The sequence below is a fragment of the Neovison vison genome, chromosome 12 (genome assembly GCF_020171115.1).
Source record: "Neovison vison isolate M4711 chromosome 12, ASM_NN_V1, whole genome shotgun sequence".
NCBI lineage: Eukaryota > Metazoa > Chordata > Mammalia > Carnivora > Mustelidae > Neogale > Neogale vison.
In genome coordinates this window covers 9,474,148-9,500,429 of record NC_058102.1, presented here as the reverse complement: position 1 = coordinate 9,500,429, position 26,282 = coordinate 9,474,148, and the positions used below count along the sequence as shown (strand labels likewise).

Here is a 26,282-nt window from a genome sequence, read left to right as displayed (position 1 = left end):
GGGACACCTGGAAGCTCACTCCTGGTCTCTCCTGGATTTCTGCCCTAATGTGCCTTTTCCCTCTGCATTTGTTCACCGTAACAAACCATAACCAAGAGAAGAACAATTTTTTGGAGGCCCGTGAGCCAGTCCAGTGAGTCATCAAACCTGAGGGTGGTCTTGGGGACCCTACCACACCTGCTTTTGTGAGAAGTCTTGCAGTGATAGGAGCAGAGAAGAAATGAGAACTGGGGGTATGTACTGGCTTGGGGTGGGGGGATTTGGTTTGAGGAGCCAGGAAGACATCCTTGCAAACCCGTTGCAGTGATAAGGTAGACAGGAAGAGTTGGTAACTCAGGAGAGATGCTCTTGAGGTGGCAAGGGGGACGGGGTCCAGGTCACAAGGGCCTCCCGTAGGAGCAGGGATGACTTGTTCTGAGTGGCAGGAGGGCAGTTAGAGAACGTGTGGGCTCATAGACAGATTTGGTGAAGCAATGCTCATTTTGTTTCCTCAACGGACTGTGGGGTAAGGTCACCCTTGAGCATGCAGGAGGGGGGTTGTGGAGGACTCTAGGAGGTCTGAGGAGAGAAGGGGTCTGCTTTTTAGCTATTCTGGGGAACAAGTCCTCATACAAGGAAAGTGCTAAGATGGCGGGGCAGGCGGAAACACCCCTCGGAGATCTCAACATCCATCAGAGCCCTGAGCTTTTCTGCATCAGTGTTCAGCTGGGCAGGTGCTGGCATGAAGCAGGTGGATGGTGGGGATTAAAGCAGGGTTGGACGTTGCCAGCTGAGTGGGACAGAGGGAGAGAGGGTGTTTGTAAGTAAATCAGTGCGAGAGAGGATAAACAAAGTGTATCTGCCTGCAGCTTAATTTTGCTCCGTGGTAAGTAATCAAAAGCAATATTTTAAAACAAATCTGGATTCATTTTGGAGAAGGAAGCAAGCACACGAAGTTTTCAGATAACTTGGTAGACTTCAGATATGGTTTTCCTGTTTCAATGGCTGCTTCTTGCTAGCTATACACCCTGGTCTTCATGGGGTGAGTTCACTTAGGGGGGATGTTTGGGAAACTTCAGAAAATTCTGGAAGCCTGTCCTACCGGCATGACCCTCTGACCTGCTGGACCCCCTGGCATTTTCACAGGGGCTGTCTGAGGACACGGTCCAACTACAGGCAGAAACAGTATTGATGGAACAGGAGGATGGAGGCTGTGTCCCTAAGATAGTGAGGATAGGGAGGGCTGGGGACCCGATCAAGACCTCCTAGAGAAGGGAAGGGTTTTGTAGGGGTGGGCAGGGGTAGCAGACCCTGACACGGCCAAAGAAGCCAGCCTAGAGGCCAAAGTCAGAGGGACCAGGTAGACTGTGGAGCAGGGACAGGTTGAAATACACCAGAGTCCCTCCCTCTCTCTAGGGTCCAAGGGAGGCGATGCTCTGGGGGTCCAGGCAGTGGGTCCAGTGACTCAGGCAGACTGGGTCTCCGGGAACAAGTCAGGGACCTCATTCCCAGAACTGGGGCACGAGGTGGGGATCGGGTGTTGGGAATGAGGCCAAAACCCAGTTATCAGAACTGGGACACTTTCCATGTGGGACTTGGGTGTTCTTTACATCCATCCTGCATAAATCCTGGCCAAGGGGGTATGCCTGCGCCGGGAGCTGGCAGAACAATCAGTCTCAGTGAGAGGCTAGCGTGGTGAGGCTGCGGAGCACCCAGGTGCCTCCTATGTCTTTGCCCGCTGCCCTGCTCCAAGGAGCCGCCTCCTTCCAGCCCCGCACCCCCAGGCTAGGTCCACCCTTACAAGAAGAGCCTCAGAGTAAACATTGTTTATTTTGAACATTCAAATTTACAAAAACAAAAAAAGTAACAAAAACCAGGACACATCTCATACACATACACACATACGCACACATGTTGCATCTCATGTCACTTTATGTACAAAACCGGGCGAGGAGGAGGAGGGGATGCGCTAATTTCACAGTGTCAGACAGTTGGACGTGCTCACTCACTGCTCAGCCTGGGCCCACGCGAGCCCCCTCCCCACCCAGCAGGGGCGAGGTGGGGTTTGGGGGGGGCAGGCAGCTGGGACAGAGGGGAGGAGAATGATCCCATCTTTGGGAGGGGACCCCTTCCCCAGTCTGCTCAAGGCAAGGTGCTGGGACATGGAGAGGAACCAGGGACCCAGTTCTTGGTGGGGGGGCAGGGACCACTGCATTGTGGAGAGTCAGAAAACTAAGATCAGGTCTCCGGAAGTCCTGGCTGGGTGGCCCCAAGAACCACTCACCCTCCGGGGGCCTCTGCATCCTCATCTATAAAACGAGGCTGGGGCCTCTTGAAGAAACCTTTCTGCCCAAAGCTGTGGTCCTAGGTCATGCACAACTGTGGCAAGATGATCTGTTCCCTCAGGATGTTGACCGGAGGTACAGCAGGCCACAAAGGGGGATGAAATCTGGCAGATCAGAGCTGTGAAGCACCTGGCGCAGGGCTTGACCAAAGCAGAATTTTGAGAAAGATCATCTCCCCTCTTCCCTGCCTGGGACTCTTGGGAGACCATCCAGCTTCTTCTTCCCTTTGGATTCTCCTGGAAACTCAAGCCAGTTGGAGAAGGGCTGAGGCGGCAGGCACACTGCAGAGACCCCTCCACGGCCTCACCCAAGGGGACCCTGGCCCTGGGGCCAGCCCATCCTGGGCCTCTTCCTCCATCACCAAACCTGGGAGGGTAGTGAATGGGGTCAAGCACATCTCTTTGGGGCAAAACCCACTGGGAGCAATGAGGCTCGAGTCTCACTCCACACAGAGTAGGGGTGCCTGTCCCTTTGGTCCTGGCTATAACCTGCCTCGGCTTAAAGCCTGGACTCCAGCACCTGCCAGCTGATTAACACCGGGCAGGTGACTTAACCTCTCTGTGCCCCAGTTCCCTCCCTTGGAGCACGGGGCTGAGAACAGTCCCAGCTTGTGTTGTGAGGATAAATGAGATGATGCCTGTGAGGTGCTCAGCACAGGCCTGATACTTTAAAAAGATGGAACAAACAGACTCCAGCATCACCGTTAGCCAGGGTAGCTCAAGAACACAAGTGAGCACCGTTTCTAGCTCCTCTTTCCCCATCTTCTCGGCTGTGCCCCGGAGCAGCCGGACAAGACCAGAGCCGGAGTCCGAACAGCAGGTGCTCGGCAAAGGTGAAGAACCATTAGTGAACGAAGGAAGGGTGGGGACTTTCAGGTTTTCACCTTCCTGGAATGGAAACGGGCACCCAGGCCACTCACCAATGGCCCAGACTCACAGCCTGCACCTTAAAGCCTCTAATTTGTTCCTGTGCCCTCTGGAGGGCTGGCCAGGGTGACTCAGATGGGGACCAAGGTCCGATGTCTCATCATCACCAAAACAAAGCATAAAGGACTTGGGAGGATGCCTCTGGGTGGGCTCAAGTTCTGTCCCTTCCCTCCTAGACCCTTTCTTTCCCCCAAGGCCTCCAGAAAACCTGCTTCCTTAAAACCAGTACTGGAAACCCAATAAAACCCGGTGTCCCCAGAATTTGGGTTCCAAATTCCGCTGTCACCCCAGCAACAGCGTATGTCATTAAAAGATGCATGACCCAGCACTTGGGCTGATGTCATTGGCTGTTACCAGGGCAACCCTGGTCTCAGCAGGTTCTGGCGGAAGCACGCCACGCCATAGCTGCTGCTTCTAGGGGGAGTTGGGGCCGTTGTGCTGAAAGGTCTATTTGTGCTCTTGAACTGGCAACAAGCATCTGGGGGCTGGAGGCAACAAGTCTTGGGGAGGCGTCCATGGCAATGGGCCCCACAGCCTGCTGCTCTCTTGCCTCCGGCCCCAGGCTGAGTAGTGGTGGGGGGCAGAAATAGGGAGCAGAAAGCAGGGCACATGCATCAGTACCTGCTCAAGTCAGGTAGTCTGCAGCTGCCCAGACACCTCGTTGTAGGTGACTGGCAGAGGGGACACCTGCTTTCCATTCCTGCCAGAGTGCCTGGGGATCACCCTTTTCCTCCCCCTACTTCCTAGGGCAGCGGGGGGGGGGCGGGGCTGGATGCCAAGATATTTGTGTGTTTCATAAAGGAAGATGTTCATATTGGAAAGCATTCTGATCTCTTTCAAATGTCCATCCTCTCAGGTGAAGGCTGGACGTGAAGACACTCATGGGCAGGCAGTATGGTGTAGGGGGAAAGAACACTGAAGGGGGTGTCAAAAGCCCTGGGTTCTAGTCCTGGTTCTGCCACATTGTGCTGTGTGATCCTGTGCAAGTCACTTGACCTCTTGGAGCTCTTCCCCATCTATACAAGCAAGAAGTCAGACTGAGTGGTTTTTCTCAGCTTTTACATTCTTCTACTCTCTTGGGGGAGCTGGTGAGGACTCAGGGTGGGGAGCTGGAAGCCACCAGCCCTTTCAGATGGGCAAGGGTGCCAGGCTGTGGTGGTGGTGGGGGAATCCAGAAAAGCTGGTTTTTACAATCTGTGCATGAGGTTGGTCCGCTTTGTCCCTCGCCCTTGCCCTGGTGCCTGACTTTCTGGAGGCCACTGCTGACCCTGACCCATGCCTAGCCAGATCCCATCTGCTACTTACTCTGAGGATCTGCCTCTGGTTCCTGGGCAGCTTCGGGCTTGCCCCATCTGATCCACTTGGAACAACAGACCACCTCACGTCTGATCTGGAGAGCTCTCCAGAATGACCAAAGCAAGGGTTACAAATGAGGAAGGCTGAGCCAGAGAGGGCAGGGACTCACAGAAGGCCACACAGCAGGTTAGCAGCCAGGCTAGCCAGGAACCATGGGCTTCTTCTCATCCAGTGCTCTGCACACCACTCCATGCTTCTCCCCTCTTTGCCTACTTGGTTTCTCCCCTCTTTCCCCAGAGGCTGCAGTGCCATGCAGAGGGAGTAGGTAATGTGGCTCTGCTGTAACCTGGGTCCCCTGGGCACATGTCTCTGACACAAACTGCTCCTAGCCCAGGCTGAAGTGGCCCAGGCCATCCTCGGCATGGAGAGGTGACCTGCCAGTTAGCACACGTGTGGGTGGGCACAAGGGGTGACTATGGCCTTTGGGCCTCCGAGGGTCTTGTCCCTCAGGCTGGGGCTGGAAGGGGATGTCCTGGAAATCGAGGTGGGGGTGGGCCAGGCATGGAACCAACACTCAAACCACTGCACACATAGAAACGAGGGAAGAGGAAGAGAGAAGGTGCAGGAGGCTCCGTCAAGATCCCGCGGCCCTTCGCTGGCAGCGGGTGTAAAGATGGAGGAGGGATGAGTCTGAGTCTCCTGTCTCTGTCATCCCCTTCTCAGCTCAGGGGACAGCTCTAGAGTCTGTTGCGGCCCTGAAGGGGAAGGGGCCAGGCCTGTTGCATGGGGGACAGGAGGGCAGATAGCCAAGCCTGCTGCTGAGATAGTGGGTCCTTCCCTCATACACGACCCCGTGGGACATGCTGTTGAGATCAGTGGAATCAGACGTGGCTGAGGGCCAGCGTGGGTGGGGGTAAGAGAGAGCTCCAGTGTAATGCTGAGAAGGTGGGCAGTGCTGAGGGGGGCTCTGCTACCACCCCCCACCAGGCCCTGGACTCACCCCAGGCTTGGCCTGTTGGCTTGAGCTGCTTGTCCCCATCCAATTGGGGTTAGGGGACAGGCGCTGCAGGGCAGGGCATTCTGGAGGTGTGGGTATAGGTGGGGAAACAGGTGGCATAGCCAGGAGCGGGGCGGGAGGGAAGGCCAGTGTGTGGGTAGGCTGAGGAGGGAATGTGTGCCCCCACCATAAGGTCCCCTGGTAGGCAAGGGAGGGACCCTGGATGAGGAAGCCCCTCATGCTTTGGCCCTCCCCTTGCAGACATCAAAGGTGGCCTTTTTTGCACCCCCGAAGGCCTCCACCAACTTGTCTTCCCAGGGGAGGACGTTGCCCAGCAGTGGCCCGGTACAGTTGGCAATGCCCAGGACTTGGGCAGGTGTCAGGATGTGGTCCCACAGGTTAAACTGGGCGATGTCACCCACGAAGGCCTGGGTGGCATCAAACCGGCCGCCCAGGGTATCCTGGGCCAAGAGAGCAGCAGAAAAAGGAGAGAGAAGAAAGACATGGAGTGAGCCATCGGAAAAGACAGGCAGACAGACTCAATCAGGCCCCAGGTCCCGTTGAAGTCCCGCCCCTGAACTTCTAGCTCCGCCCCAAGCCTCCAGCTCTGTCCCTGAGGTTCCAGCCCTTTGGGCAGGTCACTGCTCATTCTGAGTCTCAGTTTGCCCATCTGCAGAATGGCTGGGTCAGACTAAGTGATCATTGTTGAGCTTCCAGGGTCCCTCTACCTAACTCCTCCTTCCCAGGGGCCCTGGGTGAGTGTGACATCTACTCAGGCCTCAAGCCCTCACAACACCCTGAGGCTTACCTGCTCCTGGCCCAGAATGAGGATCCCGTGAGGCTTGATGGGGTGCCAGGCGGCCAGGTTCTCACCGGAGCCCTGCAGCTCCCCATCCTGGTAGGCAGACCACAGGCCATCCCTCGTGGTCCAGGCGACACAGATGTGATGCCAGCCATTGTCCTTCAGGCTCAGAGGCAGCTGGGCCACCTGGACATAGGTCCCGCAACCCCAGGTCAGAGGTGTCACAAGTCCCAAGGCTGGACCAGTGAGGTGGGGATCAGAAGACCCGTGTCCTTTCCAGGGACTGAGCCAAGGCTTGATCCTCCCCTTCCTCTCAACCCTGTGCCTTTCTGACCAATTTTTCCTCTTTCCCCACAACTTAACCAGGCAGCTTCTCTCGGATTGCAAGGGACTAGTCAATATTGGTTTTTGGGTGTTTCCAGTTACCTTATTTAACCCCTCACAGGCCTGTCAGTTCATGTGGGGTGGGAGCCACATCTCACAGCCTCTGAACACCTCACACAGTGCCTGGCACACAGCTGGGCTCAGGGAGTCCTAGCAGCCTTGGACTCAGAGCCTGGGCTCTGCCACCCAACCTCCTGCAGGACCTTGGGGAGGCTGATCTCTCTTCCCTGGGTCTCAGTTCCTCATGCAAAGGATGCAAAGGTCAAGCAAAGGGTGGCAAATACATAGCCACCTCTGCCTCGTCCACCCAAGGCGGGCCCGGCTAACCAGTCATGAACCCAGGCTCAGCCCTGGGATCTTTCCTACCACAGTGCTCTGGGAAGCTGCTGGTGATTGATTAGCGTTGGCCTGTGAGATGAAAGGTACTTGCTGTCTGTGGATTTGGGACTCCCGAAGGGCTCTTTCATCTCCTAAGTTCTGTGAGATCACGCTTTAATACAACATTCTCTGAGGTCCACTTAGTGCCAGGCTTGTTCTGGACACTGTGGATCTGGCCCTAGCTATAAATGAGCTGAGTCTGCAGGGGAGGGAAGAACTTCAGGGGCGATATAAGGCAAAATAACCCGGGGCCATTTGGGAGGTCCGGAGGAAGAGGGAGGTGTGGGACAGCAGACGGGGTATTCAAACACAGGGGGAAGGACAATGGATCTGAGTGTTCCATTGAAAGTCAAGGCAAGGTAGGGACACAGCGGGAGCAAAGGCTGAGAGGCTGGAATAAAAGGAAAACTGAGTAATCTGGGAGGCTGACTTTAAAAAGATGCCAGAGGTTTGTGGAATAGGGCCATTGTGGGCCCTGTCCAGGGTGCTGAATCCTTTCCACGGAGAGCAGAGTGCTGGGATGGCAGCCAGGGGGTGAGTGAAGGGGACATGGCAGCAGGATCTAGATGTAGTTCAGCTACTCCAGTCTTCTTAGGACCTACTGGACTACAAGAGAAACTCACTGTCCCCTGGGCCCATCTCCTTCCTCCTCCTCCTTCAGGACACCCATGAAAGACACCTGCTGAGCTGGCTTCTGATGGGTGACAGCCGCTGCCTAGCAACTCTATGTAGCTACGGGCTGGTCTTGAGTGGGTGTGATTTGTGGTGTAAAGACCACCATGCCTGCAAATCCCAAAGCAATATGGCAGGTAGAGGAGGATACTGGGGAGAGTGAGGATGTTAAGATACTCCCTCTTCTCCTGCTCAATCACATGCCCCCCACCACACCACTTCCCCCATGTCCTAGTCCTAATCTGTGGACAGGCCCAGGGAGGGCTGTGGGGATGGGGAAAATGGGTGCCCAAGGCCAGGACAGTGAAGAGGTGAAGAGGAGGTTTCTGCAGCCCAAGACCATGAACTATATCACGAGCCCTTCGCCAGCTGTGTGGCCTGGGCGCATTTTTGCCCTCTCTGAGCCTCAGCTTCTCCATGTACAAAACAGTGACAATAAGGCTGCCTACTTCCCCATGCTATTGGGAGGGTCAAGGGTGATAATGTGGGTAAAGTGCTTACTGGCACAGGCCTGGAATGATACCGGCTCGCATGTATCAAGCTTGCTAAATGCCAGGCTTGCTCAAAGCCCTTTACATGTATTTAAGTCACTTCTCACCATGACCCCATGAGGTAGAGACTATTATTTTTCTTTCTTGGCAGATAGGGAACTGAGACACAGGAAGGATAAATGACCAGTCTAAGGTCACACAGTAGGTAAGTAGCAGAACTGGGGTTCAAATCCAGTATTCAGGCCTGACCATGGCACCATTCTACTTTCCAAGTGATGGAAGGGGCAGAGGGGCTGGCCACAGGAGAGGAGTCCACCAGCACTCCCTGCCTAGGTAGGTCCCTGGACCTCATTCTCTTCTCTTCTTGTCCAGGAGAATGAGCAGAGCCCTGGAACAGACCCTTCCAGCCCTGCTCACACAACTGGGTCACCGGAGAAGGGCCATAAGCTTCCTCTGTAAATGGAAAGGCCATCACTGACAGCCTCTCTTGGCTACAAGCCCCTCTTCAGCCAGCCCTAGGTCTGTCTTTGTATCCCCAGAACCCAGCCTGGCACTCAGTAGGCATTTCCCGTGTGCTGACCCTGCTGAGCAAGAGAATGGAAAGGACCCACATGCTTGGGACCCAGCCCAGTGCAGGGGCTCCTGGAAGGGTAGCCCTGCCCCCCACTTTCTGCCCGCTCCGCCCAGCCCCCACTTACCTTGTCATTGATCAGCAGTTCCATGGGGTCCTGGCCCGCCTCCAGCAGTACAATCTCATTGGCCTGCCCGGGCACAGAGTAGGAGAAGGGCGTGCCCTGGCCACTGCCATCTGACCTGGAGCGCAGCCACATGCAGACGGTAAAGGCATAGAGCTCGGGTAACGCCTTCCGCACACGGGCGTACATGTAGTTGTTGCGGATGGGGATGCTGATCTTGAAGGCATCTGGGGGGCTGTAGGCCGAGGACCCTGAGGGGGGTGGACAAAGCGGCATGGTGGGGTCAGTGGACACTGACTGGGGGCAAGGCAGACTCTAGGATGAGGGCTCCTAGTCAGTCCCTGGGAAGCTGCCACATGCCAGGTGCCTTCACAACCCTGTCTACCCTGCTTCTGGACACAGAAGGGCTCTGGACCTGAGATGTCCTGAGTTCGAACCCTGCCTCTGCACTTTCTAGCCACATGAACTTCCACAAGTTCAATATCACCATTCCAGCCCCGGTTTGCTCAGTCAAGTGACATAAATAAGATTTCTTCCCTCCCAGCCTTGTGTGAGGGCAGAGGGGGACAAACCATGTAAAGGGCGCAGCCCATAGTAAATGCTCAACAAACATGAGCCATGGCAATGGCCATTTTTCTGAGTTCTTTGCCTCATTATTTAACAAGCACTGTGCAGAGCCTTCCACCTGGCAGGAACTGCGGTAAATGCTTTTGTATCCATGATCTCCTTCATTCTTGTGACAACCCTAGGAGGTAGCCACTATTATAATCCTCATTTCACAGATGAGGATGCCTTGGCACTGAGATTAAGTCATCTTCTCAAGGCCACACAGCTGGTCAGTGGCAGAGCTGGCATGCAAACAAGATCCTTGGGCAGGGGGTAACACCTACCACACCCACCTCCAGGGTAGGAGGTCCCCTTCTCTAGCTGGTTGTTAAAGGCTGGTGCTAGGGGGTTAGGGGCTGGTGGACCCAGGTTCCCAGGTCTGGTTGGGGTTAGGGGTGACGACTAATGTGCTAAAGCAACATGGGAAGAGAGGAAGGGACTCAGTGCCCCCTTGAAACCCATTTCATAGATGGGGAAGTCAAATCCCAAGAAGGGAAACAACTTGCCCATAGGCACACAGACATCCAGCCTAGTTGTCTGCCTCCTCCCTGCCCTGCAGCCTCTGGAGGGGGCATGTCCCCCAATCCCTTAGAAGATGCAGTACAGAGGGGCTGGTGACAGAACCAAGGAGGGATAAGTTCACCTTTCTTGTCTTTGTGCTCCAGCCAGGATGCTGAACCTGAAACCCACCAGGCTGTGCCTCACCTTCAGCTGTGCCCCTGCTCTGGCCCCTCTACTCCAAAACCGACTCTCCCTCTGCCTTCAGCAACTAGCTTGAGGCCTGCCTCCTTCAGGAAGCTCTTGGATTTCCTACTCCTGAACTCACATCCCACATCCAAGCCAGTCCCTGATAATTGCTCATGATTCCCCCAGTATCCCTAACTTGTCTGTAAGCCTCTTAAGGGTCGTCCTCCCAAGGTTTCAAAGACGGAAGGTCCCTGGGAGTGCAGGGACCCTAGATCTCCATATTTCAGATGAGAAAAACGAGGCCTGGGGAGAGGAAGCAAATTTCCAAAGTCACAGAGCAAGCCAGTGACAGCTGTGGAGCTAGGGGCCAGGTCTCCTGAGGCTCAGACCTGGGGACTATCCATTACAGCACATTTCTCAGACTCCTGGCAGTGCCAGGCCCAGGTGCTAAGCAAGTACCAAAATTCTGATTCACTGAAGGTGCAACTTCGTGGGGCGGTTAAATGCATGGACTTTGGGAAAGTCCAAACCTCAGACTGGTTTGAGGTCCAGATCTACTACTCACTGGCTGTGTGATGCTGGGCAAGTCACTTGCCCTCTCTGAGCCTCTGTTTTCTCATCTGTGAACCAGGGACAATAACAGTATCACCCCCATGTGGTTTGTGAAGGTTAAACAGCTGATGGGTCAAGTCCTTAGCCCACTCTCAGAATGTAAGGGCCAGAAAATGCTAACGGTTAAGAAAAATAATTATATTCTCCGTTAATTCCCTCCTTCTTGGGTTTCGCAGCCTCTTCGCCGTCTAGCTTTAGCCTCTGGAGAGCATAGAAATATTCTCAAGTGAATCTGAGACCTTGAGGACCCATCTGGGAACCAAGGCCCCACCTGCTGTGTCCTCTGCGGGGCCCCAGACCCACCATGTTCCAGTCCAGCCACACGGTCCTGCAGGGCGTCCAGCTCCTTCTCCACTTCCTGCCGCTGCCGCTGGCTGCTGTGACTGAGAGCCACGCGCTCCTTCTCCAGGGCCAGCACCTTGGCCAGCAGCTGCCCTTCCAGTTCGTCCATCTTGGAGTGCAGGGCGGTGGGCACCGCGGGTGCAGGGGCTGCGGCGGTTGAGAAGTTCACACGGGCTGGGAGCTCCTGCTGCTTATGGGGCAGAAGAAAGGGCATGTGAGGTCACTTGGACGGTGGAAGGAAAGAGACACAGGGCTCAGAGATGCCCACCGCTCCTGCTGAGTGATGCCAGGTGAGCCTCAGCTTCCCCAAATGCAAAATGGGGATGGCAATACCAAATTCAGGCAATACCTGTTCAACGAAAGAACAGGTTCTTTCTGCTGCCAGTGCCTAATGGTAAGTTGAAAGAAGGCTGGCTCTGCCCTCAAGAACATCTCTGCCTATGGTTGGGGGGGGGCTGGAAGTGGAGAGCTATAGAAGCTCCCCTGGGTGGTTCTCACCCTGCAGTCAGGGTTGAGAGCCATTGCTGAGTGGCTCTCATAACACAGCCTGTATGCTGATGGGTCCTTGAAGGGGTGGACTGTCTTAGTCTTCACTCATTCACTCGCCGGGCTTCTCTAAGATGGGGCAAGTTTCCGTGGGGGCACTAGGCAGATGCAGAGGCATGAACCAGGGGCTTCTGGAATAGGGCTGTGGTGGTGTGCCCATTCCAGAGCAACAGGTTAAGGTCATGGACTCTTATTCAGACAAACCAGGGCTCAAATCCAGCTCCAGAATCAATCTGCTATATGACCCCCGGTGCATGCCTCCATCTCTCTGAACCCGTTTCCTCACATGGAACAGGGACAACTGTACCTATTTAGAAGGGTTGGGGGATGGTCAAGTAGTCAATGCCAATGAACAGAGCCTGGTTATTGCAATTACTGCCCAGGGCAGAGCGTTGTAAGCTGGTCTCTAAAAGCCCTTATCTTGCCCAGGGGGAGGACAAAGTGCTTAGAGTTCCCCCATCTGCTGTCTCGTGACCCCATCAGGCAGGAGAATTAGGGCAGGGGCTCAAGGGGAGCTCTCCTCCCCCTCTCCTGCTGGAGGAAGCCCCCATCTGGGGTGGAAGAAGGCAGGGGAGGCTGCCAAGTCCAGACGCTGGGAGGAGCTAGTCTTTGGCAGGCAATAATTCAGTGAGCTTCTAGGAGCCAAATTAGAACTTCCCTGTCCCCTTGGCTTCCTCCACACTCCCCAAGGGCCCAGGAAGCTCCTGCTCAGTCAGCCCTGGGCCTTGCCCACAGGCTTAGCTCCAGAACAGAGCTCACTGAATTCTCACGATTCCTTCACTGAGCAAGGAATCAGGGAGCACCTACTAGAGGTTGGGCCCTGCACCAGGTGCTAAAGAGATAGTCAAGGGCAGAACAGAAAACCAAGAGCACAACTTAACATTTCCTGATTGCCCTGAGCCGCGCAGGGATGGCCCCTCAGCTTGGAGCGAGTGGAGGAGACCCTTCCCTGGCCTCACTGGCCCAGCCCTGGCCCTGCTGGTCGTTTGCTGGATGAGACTGGGCAGATGCCTTTGCCTTGATGTGCCTGGTTTCTAGCCGTGTGAGGAGGGGAAAAATGGGTATCCTGCCTCAGAGTGCCGGAAGGAGGGGTGGGGAGGCCAGCACCTGGAGATGCTACCATGACCTCAGGCCCGGGAATTGGAGGGACTGATACTCCACCTCAGGAGTGGGAGCAGGGGGGCTAACTTCTCTGGTGTCATTTTCCCTCATCTACAGAGGGCTTGGAATGCCCATTTTGCAGACCTGCGATCAGGATTAAATAGTGATGTGCAAGACAAGAGCCCGGGCCAAAGCTGGACCACAGGGGCTGCCTTTTTGCTTTTTTTTTTTTTTAAGCATTTATTTACTTATTTGGAGAGAGAGAGAATGAGAGAAAGGGCATGAGCGGGAGGGGCAGAGGGAAAGGGAGAGAGAATCTCCGGCAGGCTCCCACTAAGCACGGAGCCTAATGCAGGGCTTGATCTCATGACTCTGAGATCACGACCTGAGCTAAAACCAAGAATTGTACACTTAACCAACTGAGCCACCCAGGTAACCCTATAGGGGGTCACCTTTATCCCCCATCACATCCTGCGTAAGAGGGCACAGCCGCCCATCCGTGCTCGGCCCCCGGGCTGGGGTGCAGGCCAAGTCCGTGGGGCATGGACTGATGAGCACCTCCGGTCCCGCCCTTTATACTATCTTTCGATACCCTGTCTGGAGGGTTCCTTCTAACTCTCTGGGTGCCTACGAATCCTAACTCTGGGGCTTACTAAACGCAAAGCCTCAGTTTCCTCTTCTGTGAAATAGGGACAATGGGGCCCCCCTCTGTCCATCCCCAGGACAGATGTAAGGATGGAAAAGTGGAAGTAACGGGCCCTCCTGGACTGTACTAAAGCCAAATGCAAACTGTGAGCCTTAAGTACACCAGCCAGTGAAGAGCAAGCTACTTCCAGAAACTTCCACTGGCCACAAAAGCCCAGGGAGTGTCAGGGCCGGGCAGCCACTGCATTTAAAGTGGCTGAACTTCCAGGAAATCTTGGGCTGAAGCAGTTAGCTCCTAGAGGGCATCCTGTCTCGGTGCCAGCGGGGCCACGGCTGGGTCTCCTGGGCTCCGGCACCCTCGATCCTCAATTTCCCTCTTTCCATGGTGCCACGCTTGGCAGGAGGGCCACCCATCTGAATGAGGCAGTGTGCCAGGCTTGTCCTTGACACTGCACATGTATTTGCTACTCTCATTGCCCCCATTTCACAGAGCAGGGAGCCGAGGTAGAAGTCCTTTTGAACTTTCTACAGTAACGGGGCTGGGCAAAGCTGACACCCTTGGAGCTCTTGGGCAAAGCGTTGTCCTTCCTCAGAGGAGGAACAGGACATCTAGGGCTATTTACACAGACGCCACGGCGAGGAGGAGCCGTGCAGGCTGAGGGAGGCAGGCGTGCAAGCCGTCCTTTTGTTGGAGTCCCTAGCCTTGCCGCTGGCAGGAAGGCCAGGGAGGAGGTGGGCCCTCCAGATCGTGTGCAGCCCCCTCCCCACCCCAGTGTCTGAATCAGAAGAGCATGACTCCCCCCACTTTCCCATCTGCTGCGGGCGCAGGCTGGGCCGCGTGGGCTCCTGGCAGATGCCAACTGGGCCCCTAGCCCAAGATGGGGGGAGGGATGAAGATGCTGTCACCCCCACTCAGGTCCCGATGTGGCGGGGAAAGGGGGGCTCTGAACCCACAGACTGTTGCGCTGGGAGTTTGGGTGGGGTTCAGCGTAAGTATACGGGCCCCAAGCCAGAGCCCAGGGCTCCAGCCCAGAGCAGTGCCAACGTGCTGGGCTCATTAGCACTCGGTGATAAGAATGTGACAGTGGCAGCTGTCCTCATCGTCACGTACTGCATGCCAGGTCCTGCACCAGGGAAGCCTGTGCGCACATTTCACAACCCCCCTCGACCATCTGGGAAAGTGAGGAGGCCCACTTTACAGATGAGGGAACTGAGACGGTGAGCTAAAGTTTCAGGAACCCCAGCCCAGGCCCTTTTGGTTCCAGAAGCTGTTTCCATTCCTCCATCCTTCCCTCACTGTGTGGGTCCCAGTTGGCCCAGTGGGCACAGTGCTGGCTGCCCTGCCTGCCTGGGGGCCTAGTGGAAGAGGTTCCAGTGGTCACGAAAAGGCTGGGAGGGTCCCACAGGCTGTCAGACCGCAGTGGGCGGGGGGTGGCCTCACAGAGGGACCCAGAAAGGAGGGACCTGCCTAGGCAGGTGGCTTTGAGGCTGGGAGAATGTGGGGAGGACCCAACCATCTCATCCCCAGCTGGGGTCTGCTCCTTTCCTTCGGGGAGCAGAGGGAGGGTGCTGGGGCTCTATGCACAGCTCACCCCTGCCTGGGCTGCGCAGGGCCCTGTTCCCGGGGCAGCATGCAGGGTGAAGGAGGAAAGGCTTTCCTGAGGCACTGTGGTGGGGGGCGGGCTCCTCATCTCCCCATCTGACCACCCCCAGTCCAGTGTGGATCTGCTGGGCTCACAGCTGGGTTCCACCCCCCTAGTGACCTTGCATAAGGTGGTGTGCCTCAGTTTCCCCAGCAAAAAGGTTCAGCAATAGCATCTCAGTGCACCTTGAGAAGCAAGGCAGTCATGATGCCCTGAGGGCAGAGCGGGCGCAGGGAAGCGCTGTGTCAGTTATTATTACTACTACTTAAAGAGTTCTTGAAGGTGCCCACCCTACTCCAGCTCCTGCCATAAATCTTTTTGTTTAATCATTATGTTGGGAGAAGAAGCAAGTTACAGGAGAACAGTTAGAGACCATTTGTATGAAGTTGCAGATTCAAAACCAGATCATGTATTTGTAAAAAGCAGGAACAAACACCGGGGGAGAGATGAATACAAATTCGGGGCAGTGGGGACCCTCTCCTGGGGGTGCGTTGTCTGGGGGCTGGGAGCTGAGAGGCCCTGTGGGGCACAAGCTGGCTGCAAACATTCTGCTTCTTGAGTTTGGGTCTCTGTCTGGATGGCATTCTTTATTCCTTTGTGTTATGTCTGAGATACTCTGCAATGACTTTGTTTAAAAAACAAAACAAAACACATAGGGAGGGGCGCCTGGGTGGCTCAGTGGGTTAAAGCCTCTGCCCTTGGCTCAGGTCATGGTCCCAGGGTCCTCGGATGGAGCCCCACATCAGGTTCTCTGCTCAGCAGGGAGCCTGCCTCCCCCACACACCTCTGCCTGCCTCTCTGTCTACTTGTGATCTCTCTCTGTCAAATAAATAAAATCTTAAAACAAAACAAAACATGGAAAAATCCAAAAGCAGAGTCTCTGAGGGTAGAAGCAAACCCTGAATCTTAATGGTGGCCTCACTTGGCTCCTTGGGTTTCCCTAGTCCAGGCCCCGGTCTCCTGGCCCCTACACTAACCCTTCTCCAGGAGGAAGCCAGTGGCCTAACTGCTTAAAATCCTCCAATAGCTCCCCTCCCCCACCCATAAAGTCCCAGCCCCTCTGATCTCAGCCCTCACTACCCACCCCTGCAGGCTACACTTCCTTCCCACTTAAAGTCCCCAACTGCCCCTACCCCAGCTCCCTTCCCACCACAGAGGCTCCATATATGCTGTTCCTTCTGCTAAGAACACACTTCCTGCTCCCGCTGCTCCTTCCCTGGCCAAAGCCCACTCCCCCTCCAGATGGCAGCTTTCCCGACCCCTGATCTAAGATGCTCCAAAGGGAGAGGAAAGAGGGCTTCTGTGGGGGCTTGCAAAGTCTTCCTTCCCTCGGTCCCTCCCTCCCTCACCCATTCGCGTGTCCACACAGGCTGTGACAACTCTATGTCATGAAGTCGGGCACAACTCTCGCATCAGACAGGCCAGTGTCCTTTCTAGGACCCCACTTCCTAGGGCCAACTGCTCAACTCCCAGGACCGCCGGTTTCCTCAACTGTAAAATGGGGATAATCATCGTCTCTACGTTTTGGAATATAATTAATGACCGGATGAGGAACGTGTGTGAGGGCCGGCATATGAGATGTGGCATATGAGATGAGGAGTGTTCGCGTCTGCAGAGGGGCAGGAGGGCACAGAGAGCCATACCTGTGCGGTGGTGGGGCCTGGAGTCAGCAGCCCAGAGGGCAGGGACAGGGGCCAGATTAGCCTGCCTCCGTTTCCTCACCTGCCATATGGGGACAGTAACAGCCCCGTGGTTCTTGGGACTCACCTGTAAGGCCCCTAGAACAGGCTGGCACAGAGGGTGCCCTCAGTCCTGCTGTGCTGTGGCTCCAGCGCCTGGAGTGAGGCGGGCGCCGCCCCAGGCCGTGCTCTGCGCTGCTGGCGGGGAAGGCCGCCTGGCTGCGGGGACAGCACGCACGCCCTCATGGAGGCGCGGGCTCTGTGGGGCAGCAGGGGTCAGGGTGAGTCCGGGCAGGCCTCTCAGAGGGACCTTTTCTCCCTGGGGGCTGGCCCAGCAGGCCCCGTGTCTCCATCCCACCCCAGTGGGGAGGGTCAGGAGAGCAGGCTGCGGAGGCCAGACTGATCCTTGTCTCCGGGCCCCCAAGGCTGATTTGGAGCTGTAACCAAAAGCAGACAGATGGGTCTCTGTGTAGCGGGGGGTGGGATGGGGGGTGGTGGCGGTGGTGGGACAGGTCAGGGCGCTCCGTGAGTGGGGAGGCCAGGAGAAGAATCTCCGAGCATCTGTCCTTCCACCCTCCTGGGCTCAGAGGCCCCAGAGTAAGTGACAAGACACCCCCAACGCCTCTCCCTTCAAGTACTCTCTGTCGAGCTGCCTCACGGAGGTGGCCACAGAATTCCCTCTCAGGTCCAGCTTGCCCGCATACTTCTGGGCTCTGGCCAAAATTCTGCAGCAAAAACTCAGTATCTCCCCTACCCACAAGCGCATTTTTACAGAAAATCCTGGCTATGCGCTGAGCTCAGCTTCTGCTGTGCTGTGTGACCTCGGGCAAGTTACTCAGCGTCTCTGAGTGGCAGCTTCCCCTAGAGTCAAATGAGGGGCGTGTGGGGGCACTTAAGTGCTTCCACTTTCTTTGGTTGTCTCAGCCCCTGTCCCCAGAATTCTGTGGGGACCGTGGGCCCAAGACTATCCCTGGGAGACCCCAGCCCATTTCCCCTTGGTGAGGAGAACCAACCCCTGACCTCTTTTCACCTCCCACAGGCAAGGACTTCACAAAATGGCCAATAAACATAGGAAAAGCTGCTCCATATCATGAGTCATCAGAGATCCACAAATTAAAACCCCAGCGAGTTCACTACACGCCCACCAAAACGGGGAGGGTTTTAAAAATAACCATACCAAGGCTGGCAAGCTTCACGCACAGGTGGGCATGTCGACGCTTACTGCCACTTTGGAAAAGTGTTTGGCATCACCTCCTCACGTTAAATAAATGTCTCTCCCGGGACCCAGACACCCACTCCCGGGGATGCAGCCAGGAGAAATGAGGGCTTATCGCCACCGAAAGATGTCACAGGAATGTTCACGGCAGCCTTATTTGTCATAACGTCAAGCCAGAAACACCCCAAATGTCCATCCATAGAGGAAGGGTAAGTAAACGGAGGCATATCCATACGTCGAAACACTATGCGGCATGGAAAAAATAACACACCACTGACACAGGCTTGGTGATCCAATGTCAGACATAACATATAACAAAACGCCAGACACAGCAAAGTGCGGCCATCTGAGAACGCTCGTATGAAGTTCAAACCCGGGCAGACCACATCTTTGGTGACAGAAGCCGGGGGAGTGGTACCTCTGGGGAAGGAGGGATTTTAGGGGTCACAAAGGAGACTTTGGGAGCACTGGAAATGTCCTCTTCTCAATCTGGGTGGTGGTCTCATGGATGTAGTCATACGCGAGTTTTCACTGAGGTGCACACAAGATTTGTGTGTTTCATATGTACGATATATGAGTTCTTACGTGTCTGGAATGTAAGGTATACCTCAAAAAGGACCCTGAGTTCTCCCAAGCAGGCTTGTAGGGGCAGGATGGCCTCCTCTCTTGAGAGAAGGGCTGCCAGGGAAAGGGCCCAGGATGACAGCACAAGAGGGGCCCCTCCTGGGGTCCGGCCCCCACCCCCATCTCACAGATGGGGAAGCCAAGGATCAGAGAGAGGGAATTTTCTTGAGGTCACCAGCATCTAGAGCCGGGGTTTGAAACACCAGGTTTCCTGCTACAGCAAAGGTATCACACTGGCGGGAGTGGGGTTAAGGGCTTCGAAGTACAAGGGGGGGCCGTCGGGGTCTGTAGATGGCTGCTGGGCACTGAGGATCCACATCCTCAATGGGCAGAATCTCTCTCACTGCACCCCTGCCAGCCCAGTTCACAGCCAGAGAGGCAGGGTGAGGGGAACCAGTCCCTGCCTAGCAGAAGCTGCCAGAATGGGCAGCAGTGGAAGAGGAAAGCAAAAGCAACCAATAGAGTTTAGAAAAGGCACTAGGAGATTCTCTATGCCACTGCGTTTATCTGCAGATGTTCCTCAGAAACCAGAGGCATGGGAGTGGGTGGCTGGGGGCCTTGCAGCGCCCCCCCCGCCACACCCACAATTCCTAAGCGGGACACATGTGCCCAAGAATTCCCAGTTTAGAGCCTAAAGGGTCAGGACCAAATCCAGCCCCTCCTTGCACCCATTTTACAGATAAGAAAATGAAAAAAAAGTCAAGGGAGGTGAAGAGCTTCAAATCACAGGAACTTCACTTGACACCATCAGCCAGCCTACTTCAGAGACCATTTAGAGCTGGAAGTTTTCTAGAGACCTTTTGACCCACTGTATCATTTTAGGGAGTGGAAACTGAAGCCCGGTCAGGGGGGATGGGGTGGTGGGCCTGGCTCCGGTTCCTCTAGAGTCTCTGGCCTTCTATGTCCTTATCTGTAAGATGGGGACACATACAGCCCACTTCCCAGGGCTGAAGACTGAAGAGCTAATAAATATGACTTATTGTTATCTATTTTCAGCAAAGCTCCCACGTGAGCCTTCTGATGATCTTGCCAGCGGGCAGGACAAGCCTTGGAGGACTGGCCCTCCTCACTCTTGCTCTGGGTGTGCTGATGGCAGAAATGGCTCAGGGTCACCGACAGGGTCAAATCCAAGCCCCATTGCTTTGTGACCTTGGGTCAATTGCTTAACCCCTCTGAATGTTGGTTCTTTTTCCGTCTGTACGATGTACCTCCCTCATGGAGAGTTTATGAGGATTAATGAGAGAAGTGCCCGACACATGGTAAGCACTCAGTGAGTGTGAGCTGTAATCATTATCAAGTTCAGGATCCCCTGTGACCATCATCAAAGTGTTCCTTATCCCCGTCTTCCCACTCAAGATGGGGGTAGGCCACCAGCTAGCCAGGCCGGGTTAGGGATGTGGTTTCAGTCAAAGAACTGCTGATTAAATCAATCTTAAAGTTTCATTTTACAATATATTAAATTAGTGCAAAAATGGAACCCCGGAACTTGCCTATATGGCCAGTTGCCATACAGATGGTTCAACCCTTTTGGAAAGTGGTTCTTGGCCACAGCCATAAAAGATCAATATCCTCTGACCCCGTAATACCACTCCTGGGACTCCAGCCTCAAGAAACAATTCAAGACTTAAAAAGAAAAATAAATAAAGAAAGAAAGAAAACCCAAACCCAAACCCAAACAACTATCTGCATGAAATTGATCCTGCAATGAGCATCTAGAAGAAAAATAATTAGGAACGATCGACATGTCCAGCAACAAGAATGATCAGAGGATTCACGGATGATGGAGCCGGAGTCAGATTCCAGCGTACTATGGCCGGCATTAAAATGGTAATGACCAGCAACCAGGAACTGGGGAACAATGCCTGCCTCTGGAGAAAGGACCAAGAGGGGCTGCAAAAACAGATACAATGGTGGAATGAAATGCAATTTCTCCCCCAACCAACACCTTTTGACTGTTTTCAATGAACAGCCATAACAATAACACAAATAAAAACACAAGAAGGAAGACAATTTCTTCTAAGCCCTCAAACGTGGCTCTCACTTGAGGCCTCAGGGGAAGGCCTGGGCCAGTGTGGCTTTCCCTCCCCTTTGGTAGAAGGCTGGCGGGGTGAGAGGGGGGTGATGCAGAGATGTGCGGAGTGGGGACAGGCAGGGATGTGCCCAGGGTTATGGGAGCAGGAGTGGGGCAAGGAAAAAGACTGTGTGATCAGGGAGGGCCTCTGGGAGGTGGTGTCTTCAGAGCAGACTCCTAGATGATGAGTATGGATACTCTGGGGGTAATCTGGACAGAGGCAAGAAGGAACTGGGAGTCTGGCCAGCTCTGAAATGACAGCCTGGAGCAGGCTGGATACTTTGCACCACAAGGAAGCCCCATGATGGGCTTAAGGAAGATCCCCGGGGCTGCCTGGAGGAGGAAGGGTGGAGGAGTGTGCCTGGTGGGCTGAGGAGGATGCGGCAAGCATCCAGAGTAACAGAGGAGCTTCTCAGAGCACACCTGAAAGGGAGGTTGTCGGAGGACTGGAGTTCAGGTTGGGGCGCCTTGAGGGCAGGGGGCCAGTGCGAAGTCCAGAGGGAGTTGCTCAGGAAGCAGTTGGATCTATCGGTCTGGAGCTCAGGAGAGAAACCTTGGGTGGATGAAGTTGGTTGGGGCACATGGGTGTTGGAAGCCGCAGGGTGTGGCTGAGTTCACCCAGGGAAAGTGAGAGGAGAGCCAGGCGGGGCATGACCATTAAAGGAGAAGGACCCCGAAAGGGGACACAGAAGCAGAGAGGAAGGAGGAGCAGGTAAGAGGTTTCTAGAAGCCAAGGGCATGGAGGTCTGTGGAAGGGAATGGTGGATGGGGTCAGATGTTGGAAAGGCATTCAGCAAGATAAAGACTGAATCATTCCTATTCAACTGATCCACTTCCGTGATGTCCCCAGAGCACATTCTGTGTGCCGTAAAGGGAGAGAGAGGAGTGGCAAGGAAACAGATCTTGGCAATCCAGGGACATCCTATTGAGGATACTGGATGAGAAGAGAGGGGAGGAAGGAGGCAGTGGCTACAGGACGCACGCAGTCCTGCTGAGATTGGTCGGCTGAGCCCACAGCAGGACTGTTGGGGTCCAGACCCCATCCCTTCCCAAAGGCCCCACGGGGGCTGGCTCTGGGTGCTGCCAGGCTCCGCAGGCAGACCTGGTAGACCAGCAGAGCCCCGCCCTTCGCCCTTCATGTCCACTGCACGCAGAAAGCAGCAGGGAGTATGTGCAGGGAAGCCAGGGCTCTCCCAACCTGGGAGGCCGAGCTGGTGCCAAATCCCAGCCGCCAGGATCCCCGCCCCCCAACCTCAGCGGGCTAACTGGAGGGGAGCCCACCCTGCCAAATGCACAGGTGCTGGGGGAACAGGTCCAGGGCAAGCCCAGCTCTGCCAACCCCAGACGTGGGAGGAACCACGGGGGCCATCTGGGTATGGAGGCAGGGGTGAGGGTAGAAGGCAAGAGGAAGTTTACTGGGAACTACAGCTTTTTTTTCCTTTTTTTTTTTTTTTTATGTTAATAAATTCTCTTTCCTGGGGCACCTGGGTGGCTCAGTCCTTAAGCGTCTGCCTTTGGCTCAGGTCATGATCCCAGGGTCCTGGGATCGAGCCCTGCATCAGGCTCCCTGCTCTGTGGGGACCCTTGCTTCTCCCTCTTCCACTCCCCCTGCTTGTGTTCCCTCTCTCGCTGTCTCTGTCTCTGTCAAATAAATAAATAAAATCTTAAAAAAAAAAAAAAACCCAACCTCTCTTTCCTAAAAGGAGAGTTTGTTCCCATTTTTATTTCTGCTACTTAAAAAATTAGCAATATTATATCTTAATGACAAAAGTAGCAATCACTCACACAGACCGAGCACACACGGCTGCCGACACTGTTCTGGGCCATTCGCAAGGACTAACTCACTCAGTCTCCCTAACGCCTCAACGAGGTAGGTGTTATTGTTGTTCCATTTCACAGGTGAGGAAACTGAGGCTCCCCTCACTGTTGAATTTCAGTGTTTCCCTGATTATCTTCCCGCTCTTGGCTCTCTCATCCTAGAAAAGCCCCAGAGCCTAATAGGAAAAGGGGATGCTACTAGCCTGGCAGAAGAGCCCCCTGGGCTTTCCTCCTGCCGCTGTCACTCACCTAGGAGGGCCCTGAGCCCTGGTTTCTCACAGGTAAGTAGAGAGGGGTGACTGGGATGGCCTGGCCACACTCGGATCCCCTGTGGGGTGGGTGCTGACCCCAGCACAGACAGTCCGGAGGGCCACGGGGCCATGGCACTCAATGGCCAACCTTTTCCACAGGCCAAGTCTATGCCAGAGCTCGATGTGAGGGAGCCACGAGGAGGGGGAGTCCCTACATTTCCTTCCTTCCAGCCTCTCCTCCCTCTGCCTTTGCCAGCTCAGCTAGGCTGGGGGAAAACATGAAAGGAGGCTTTGGCCTCTCTCTCTCCCCTCCTCTTTCCACAGACTCAGTTTTGTTGCTAACCCCCTTTGCTGCCATCTGGAAATCATGGATGGCTGGGGGTGCTCAGTGCCCTCTCAGACCCCCTGTGTCTGACCTGTCCCAGGGGCTTCCGAAGAAGGTGTGCGGAGGAGGAGGAACCCGCCCGACGCCCTATTCTCCAGTCAGTCCCCACCCAGAGCTGCTGGCTTCCAGGTACTGGGGGCTGGGCCCGCGCCATCTAAGTCGCTGCCCTTGGGTCTGTGGTCCGAGGCCGATCGGGGGGGGGGGGGATACCGGGACGGGAAGCGCTGAGGGACACCGGGATTTGGCTGATGGGACACTCTGGTCCCTGCTCTTCGCAGGACAGCATCTTCCGGAGTCCCTCGGACAGCGCCTCCTAGCTCCCCGCCCCCACCCTAGGAAGAGAAGGGGACGGGGGCTGCTTTGGGGGTGTCTGCGAGAAACAAACGAAACGGACATCTAATGAGGTCCTAGTACGTGCCAAGCATTTTCACATACCTACATTTCACTAAATCCTGCTACTTGCGGACGCCGTGACGCCCGTTTCACAGATGCGGAAACTGAGGCTCAGCACAGAGGAGCCTGGAGGAAACGGGGAGGGGAACGAGCCTTTCCCGCGCGCCCCACCCCCGTGCCGGTGTCTCACCGACCGCACGCGCCGGCCTCCCCTTTCCGCCCCTCGCACACCCCCCGCCGCTGCCCGACGGCGCGCGGCGCTCACCTCGATGCGGTCCAGGCGGTCCCGGAGGGCGCGCACGGCGTCCTCCAGCTGGAGGATGAGCGCGGGCGAGTCCCAGGGCCCGTCGGCCATGGCGTCGCGGCGGGGTCCCGGGTCCTGGAGGCCGCGCGGCAGGCCGCTCTCGCAGCGGCCCAGCTTGCCGGTGAGCTCGCGGATGGTGTCCTGGTCCGCGCGGATGCGCGCCTCCTGCTGCAGCGCCGTCTGGCGCAGCTGCTCGGCCGTGCTCTGCAGCAGCAGCAGCTCCTCCCGCTCGCCGGCCGCCGCGTCGCCCTGCTCGGTCCCCGACGGGCAGGCGGCCGCCAGCGGCGTGCAGAGGAAGCGGCTGAAGAGGGGCGCGGGTGGCAGCGGGTGCGCGCTGGCCGCCGGCGCCCCGGGCAGCGCGGGGGGCCCGGCCGAGCCGCCCGCGCCGTGCAGCGCGCTCAGACCGCGCTGCGGGCCCGGGGACGCGGCGGCGGCGGCGGCCGAGGAGGCCGAGGCGTTGTCGGCGCCGCCGGGCAGCGCCCGCGCCGGGCTGGCCGCCAGGGGCACGCTGGCGATGATGCAGATGACGGCACCGAGGAACGCCAGCATGCCCGCGGCCAGCAGCACGGCCAGGAACTTCAGCGTGAGGCGGGCGGCGGGGGCGCCCGAGGCCCCCCGGCAGGCGCGGCGGCGGGGTCGGGGCGCGGGGCCCGGGCGCGCGGGGCCGAACGGGGCCGAGCAGGAGCCGGAGCCCGAGCGGGAGCTGTTGCCGCGGCCGCTGCTGCCGCCGCTCTGAGCCGGAGCGGCGCGAGGAGGAGAAGGCGGCGGGCGGCGGGGAGGGGGAGCGGGCGCGGCGGCCCCGCCCCGCAGGCTCCCCCGGGCCGGCCCTGGCCCAGCCCCGCACCCGTTCCGTGCCGGGCGCCGTGGCCGGGGCGCCGCCGAGATCGTGATCCCGCCGCCCGCACCGCACCGCACGGAGCGGATTAGGAGATAGGGGGCGGTGACCCGGTGGCCACGCGGCGGGACTCCCCGGGGACCCCCGCCGCACCCGTCCCGGGCTCCCGCCTCCTCCCCGAACCCGTAATGCCGACTGCTACCTGGCGGGGAGCTTGTCTCGTGTCGGGCTCAGGGCCTGGCGAGCTACAAGCTTGGGCGCAGGGAAACCTCGCGGTGGACACGCTCACCGGGGAAAGGAGAAGCCTGAGGCCCACCGAGGTCGGGTCGCTGTCCAAGGTCACACAGCCAGGATGCGATGGAGCGGCACTGGGGTTCAGGCACTTCTGGGGGGACTCAGGTTGTGCGATGGAGCTGGGGTGGGCGTGGGCAGAAGAAAAGAGGTCAGTGTTAGGGGCAGGGGACTGGAGATTTTGAGCCAACCGCCAGCCTGTCACTCCCCACCTGGGATCTCCTGAAGGAACAGGGTTCACTCCCCTCCACACCCTTCAAAAGAACGAACACACACACACACACACACACACACACACACACACGGCAGAAAAACAAAGAAGCAAAAACTTTCTCTGATCTCAGAAGATAGCAGAAGATCCCCCCACTCTGAGAATCCTTAAGGGCAGGAAACACCAGGGGTCCCAGAGAAGACCCCTCTCCCGACCTCCCCACCGCTGTCTACAGTAGGAAGGCAAAACCCTGCTGGGCATGTGGACCAGGCACTGGAAGGAACCGGAAGGAATGGGAGAGAGCTGTGGTGTGGGGGTGGCTGAGGAGACTTTTACTTTCTCCTTTCACAAATGTCTATATATATTTTGTTGCAAATTAACTTTGCAATTAAAAACTTTAAAAAAATCCTCCACAATTCAGGTCCAGCTCCAGTTTTCCACGAGGTGTTTTCTGAGAGGCCTGGGTTCCCAGTGCTGGAAGGGCACTCAAAAGGCTGCGGATGTTGGATGTTTGCTGCAAAGGGTGGAGGAGAGGGGCTATGGCTCTTGGGAGTCACTGGCCAAGGCCACACCCAGGCCAGTCCTGACCTGGAGTCTGGCCTGTCTCCCTGCCTTGCCTGTATTCTTGACTTGAGGAAAAGACACACACTGGGATTCTGAACCACCGTGGCTACCTCGTGGTCTCTGCACAGTGCCGGTGGTGGGGAGAGACCAGAACATTTCTCAAAAGGCCACAGCCCTGGGGGACGCTCTTTGACCACCGGGATCCTGCCCAGTGGTCCCTGAGCACATGCTTTTCACACCCCACCCCTCCCCCAGCCCCAAGATGATGCCCGCCATGCTCCCCAGATCTCTCTGGGTGTCAAGGATCATGAGCTATAACGTGGGAGCCAAGGGAGGGCAAGCTCTATATGATGAGCCCCCAGAGTCCCACGTGCATGGATGTGAGCTTGTGCTCGTTGGAGCATTGACCTGGAAACCCCGCCAGGCAGCACAGCCTGGGGGAAGAAGCTTCACCCTGACGGAGAGGTGAGCCAGGCTCTCTGAAGACAAGCGC

At 56.4% G+C, this 26,282-nt stretch overlaps 1 protein-coding gene across 1 annotated transcript; it reads right to left on the bottom strand.

Moving 5' to 3' along the window:
• Nucleotides 1-1,789: 1,789 nt before the first annotated feature.
• On the bottom strand, nucleotides 1,790-26,065 carry NPTXR (neuronal pentraxin receptor). Its single transcript, XM_044226317.1, has 6 exons — nucleotides 26,029-26,065; nucleotides 23,850-24,925; nucleotides 11,174-11,399; nucleotides 8,969-9,216; nucleotides 6,352-6,531; nucleotides 1,790-6,004 (listed from the first exon to the last, which is right to left on the bottom strand). Exons 1-6 carry the CDS (start codon nucleotides 26,063-26,065, stop codon nucleotides 5,780-5,782), a joined length of 1,992 nt encoding a protein of 663 aa, XP_044082252.1. The 3' UTR covers nucleotides 1,790-5,779.
• Between the last annotated feature and the right edge of the window lie 217 nt (nucleotides 26,066-26,282).

Bases quoted from the DNA above. Each gene is read 5' to 3' on its own strand.
- NPTXR (XM_044226317.1), bottom strand. From the start codon at position 26,065: ATGGCGGGCATCATCTTGGGGCTGGGGGAGGGGTGGG. The intron at 6,532-8,968 runs GTAAGTGGGGGC...ACCTATGTCCAG, and splicing joins AACTGCTGATCAATGACAAG to GTGGCCCAGCTGCCTCTGAG. The intron at 6,005-6,351 runs GTAAGCCTCAGG...CTCTTGGCCCAG, and splicing joins TCATTCTGGGCCAGGAGCAG to GATACCCTGGGCGGCCGGTT.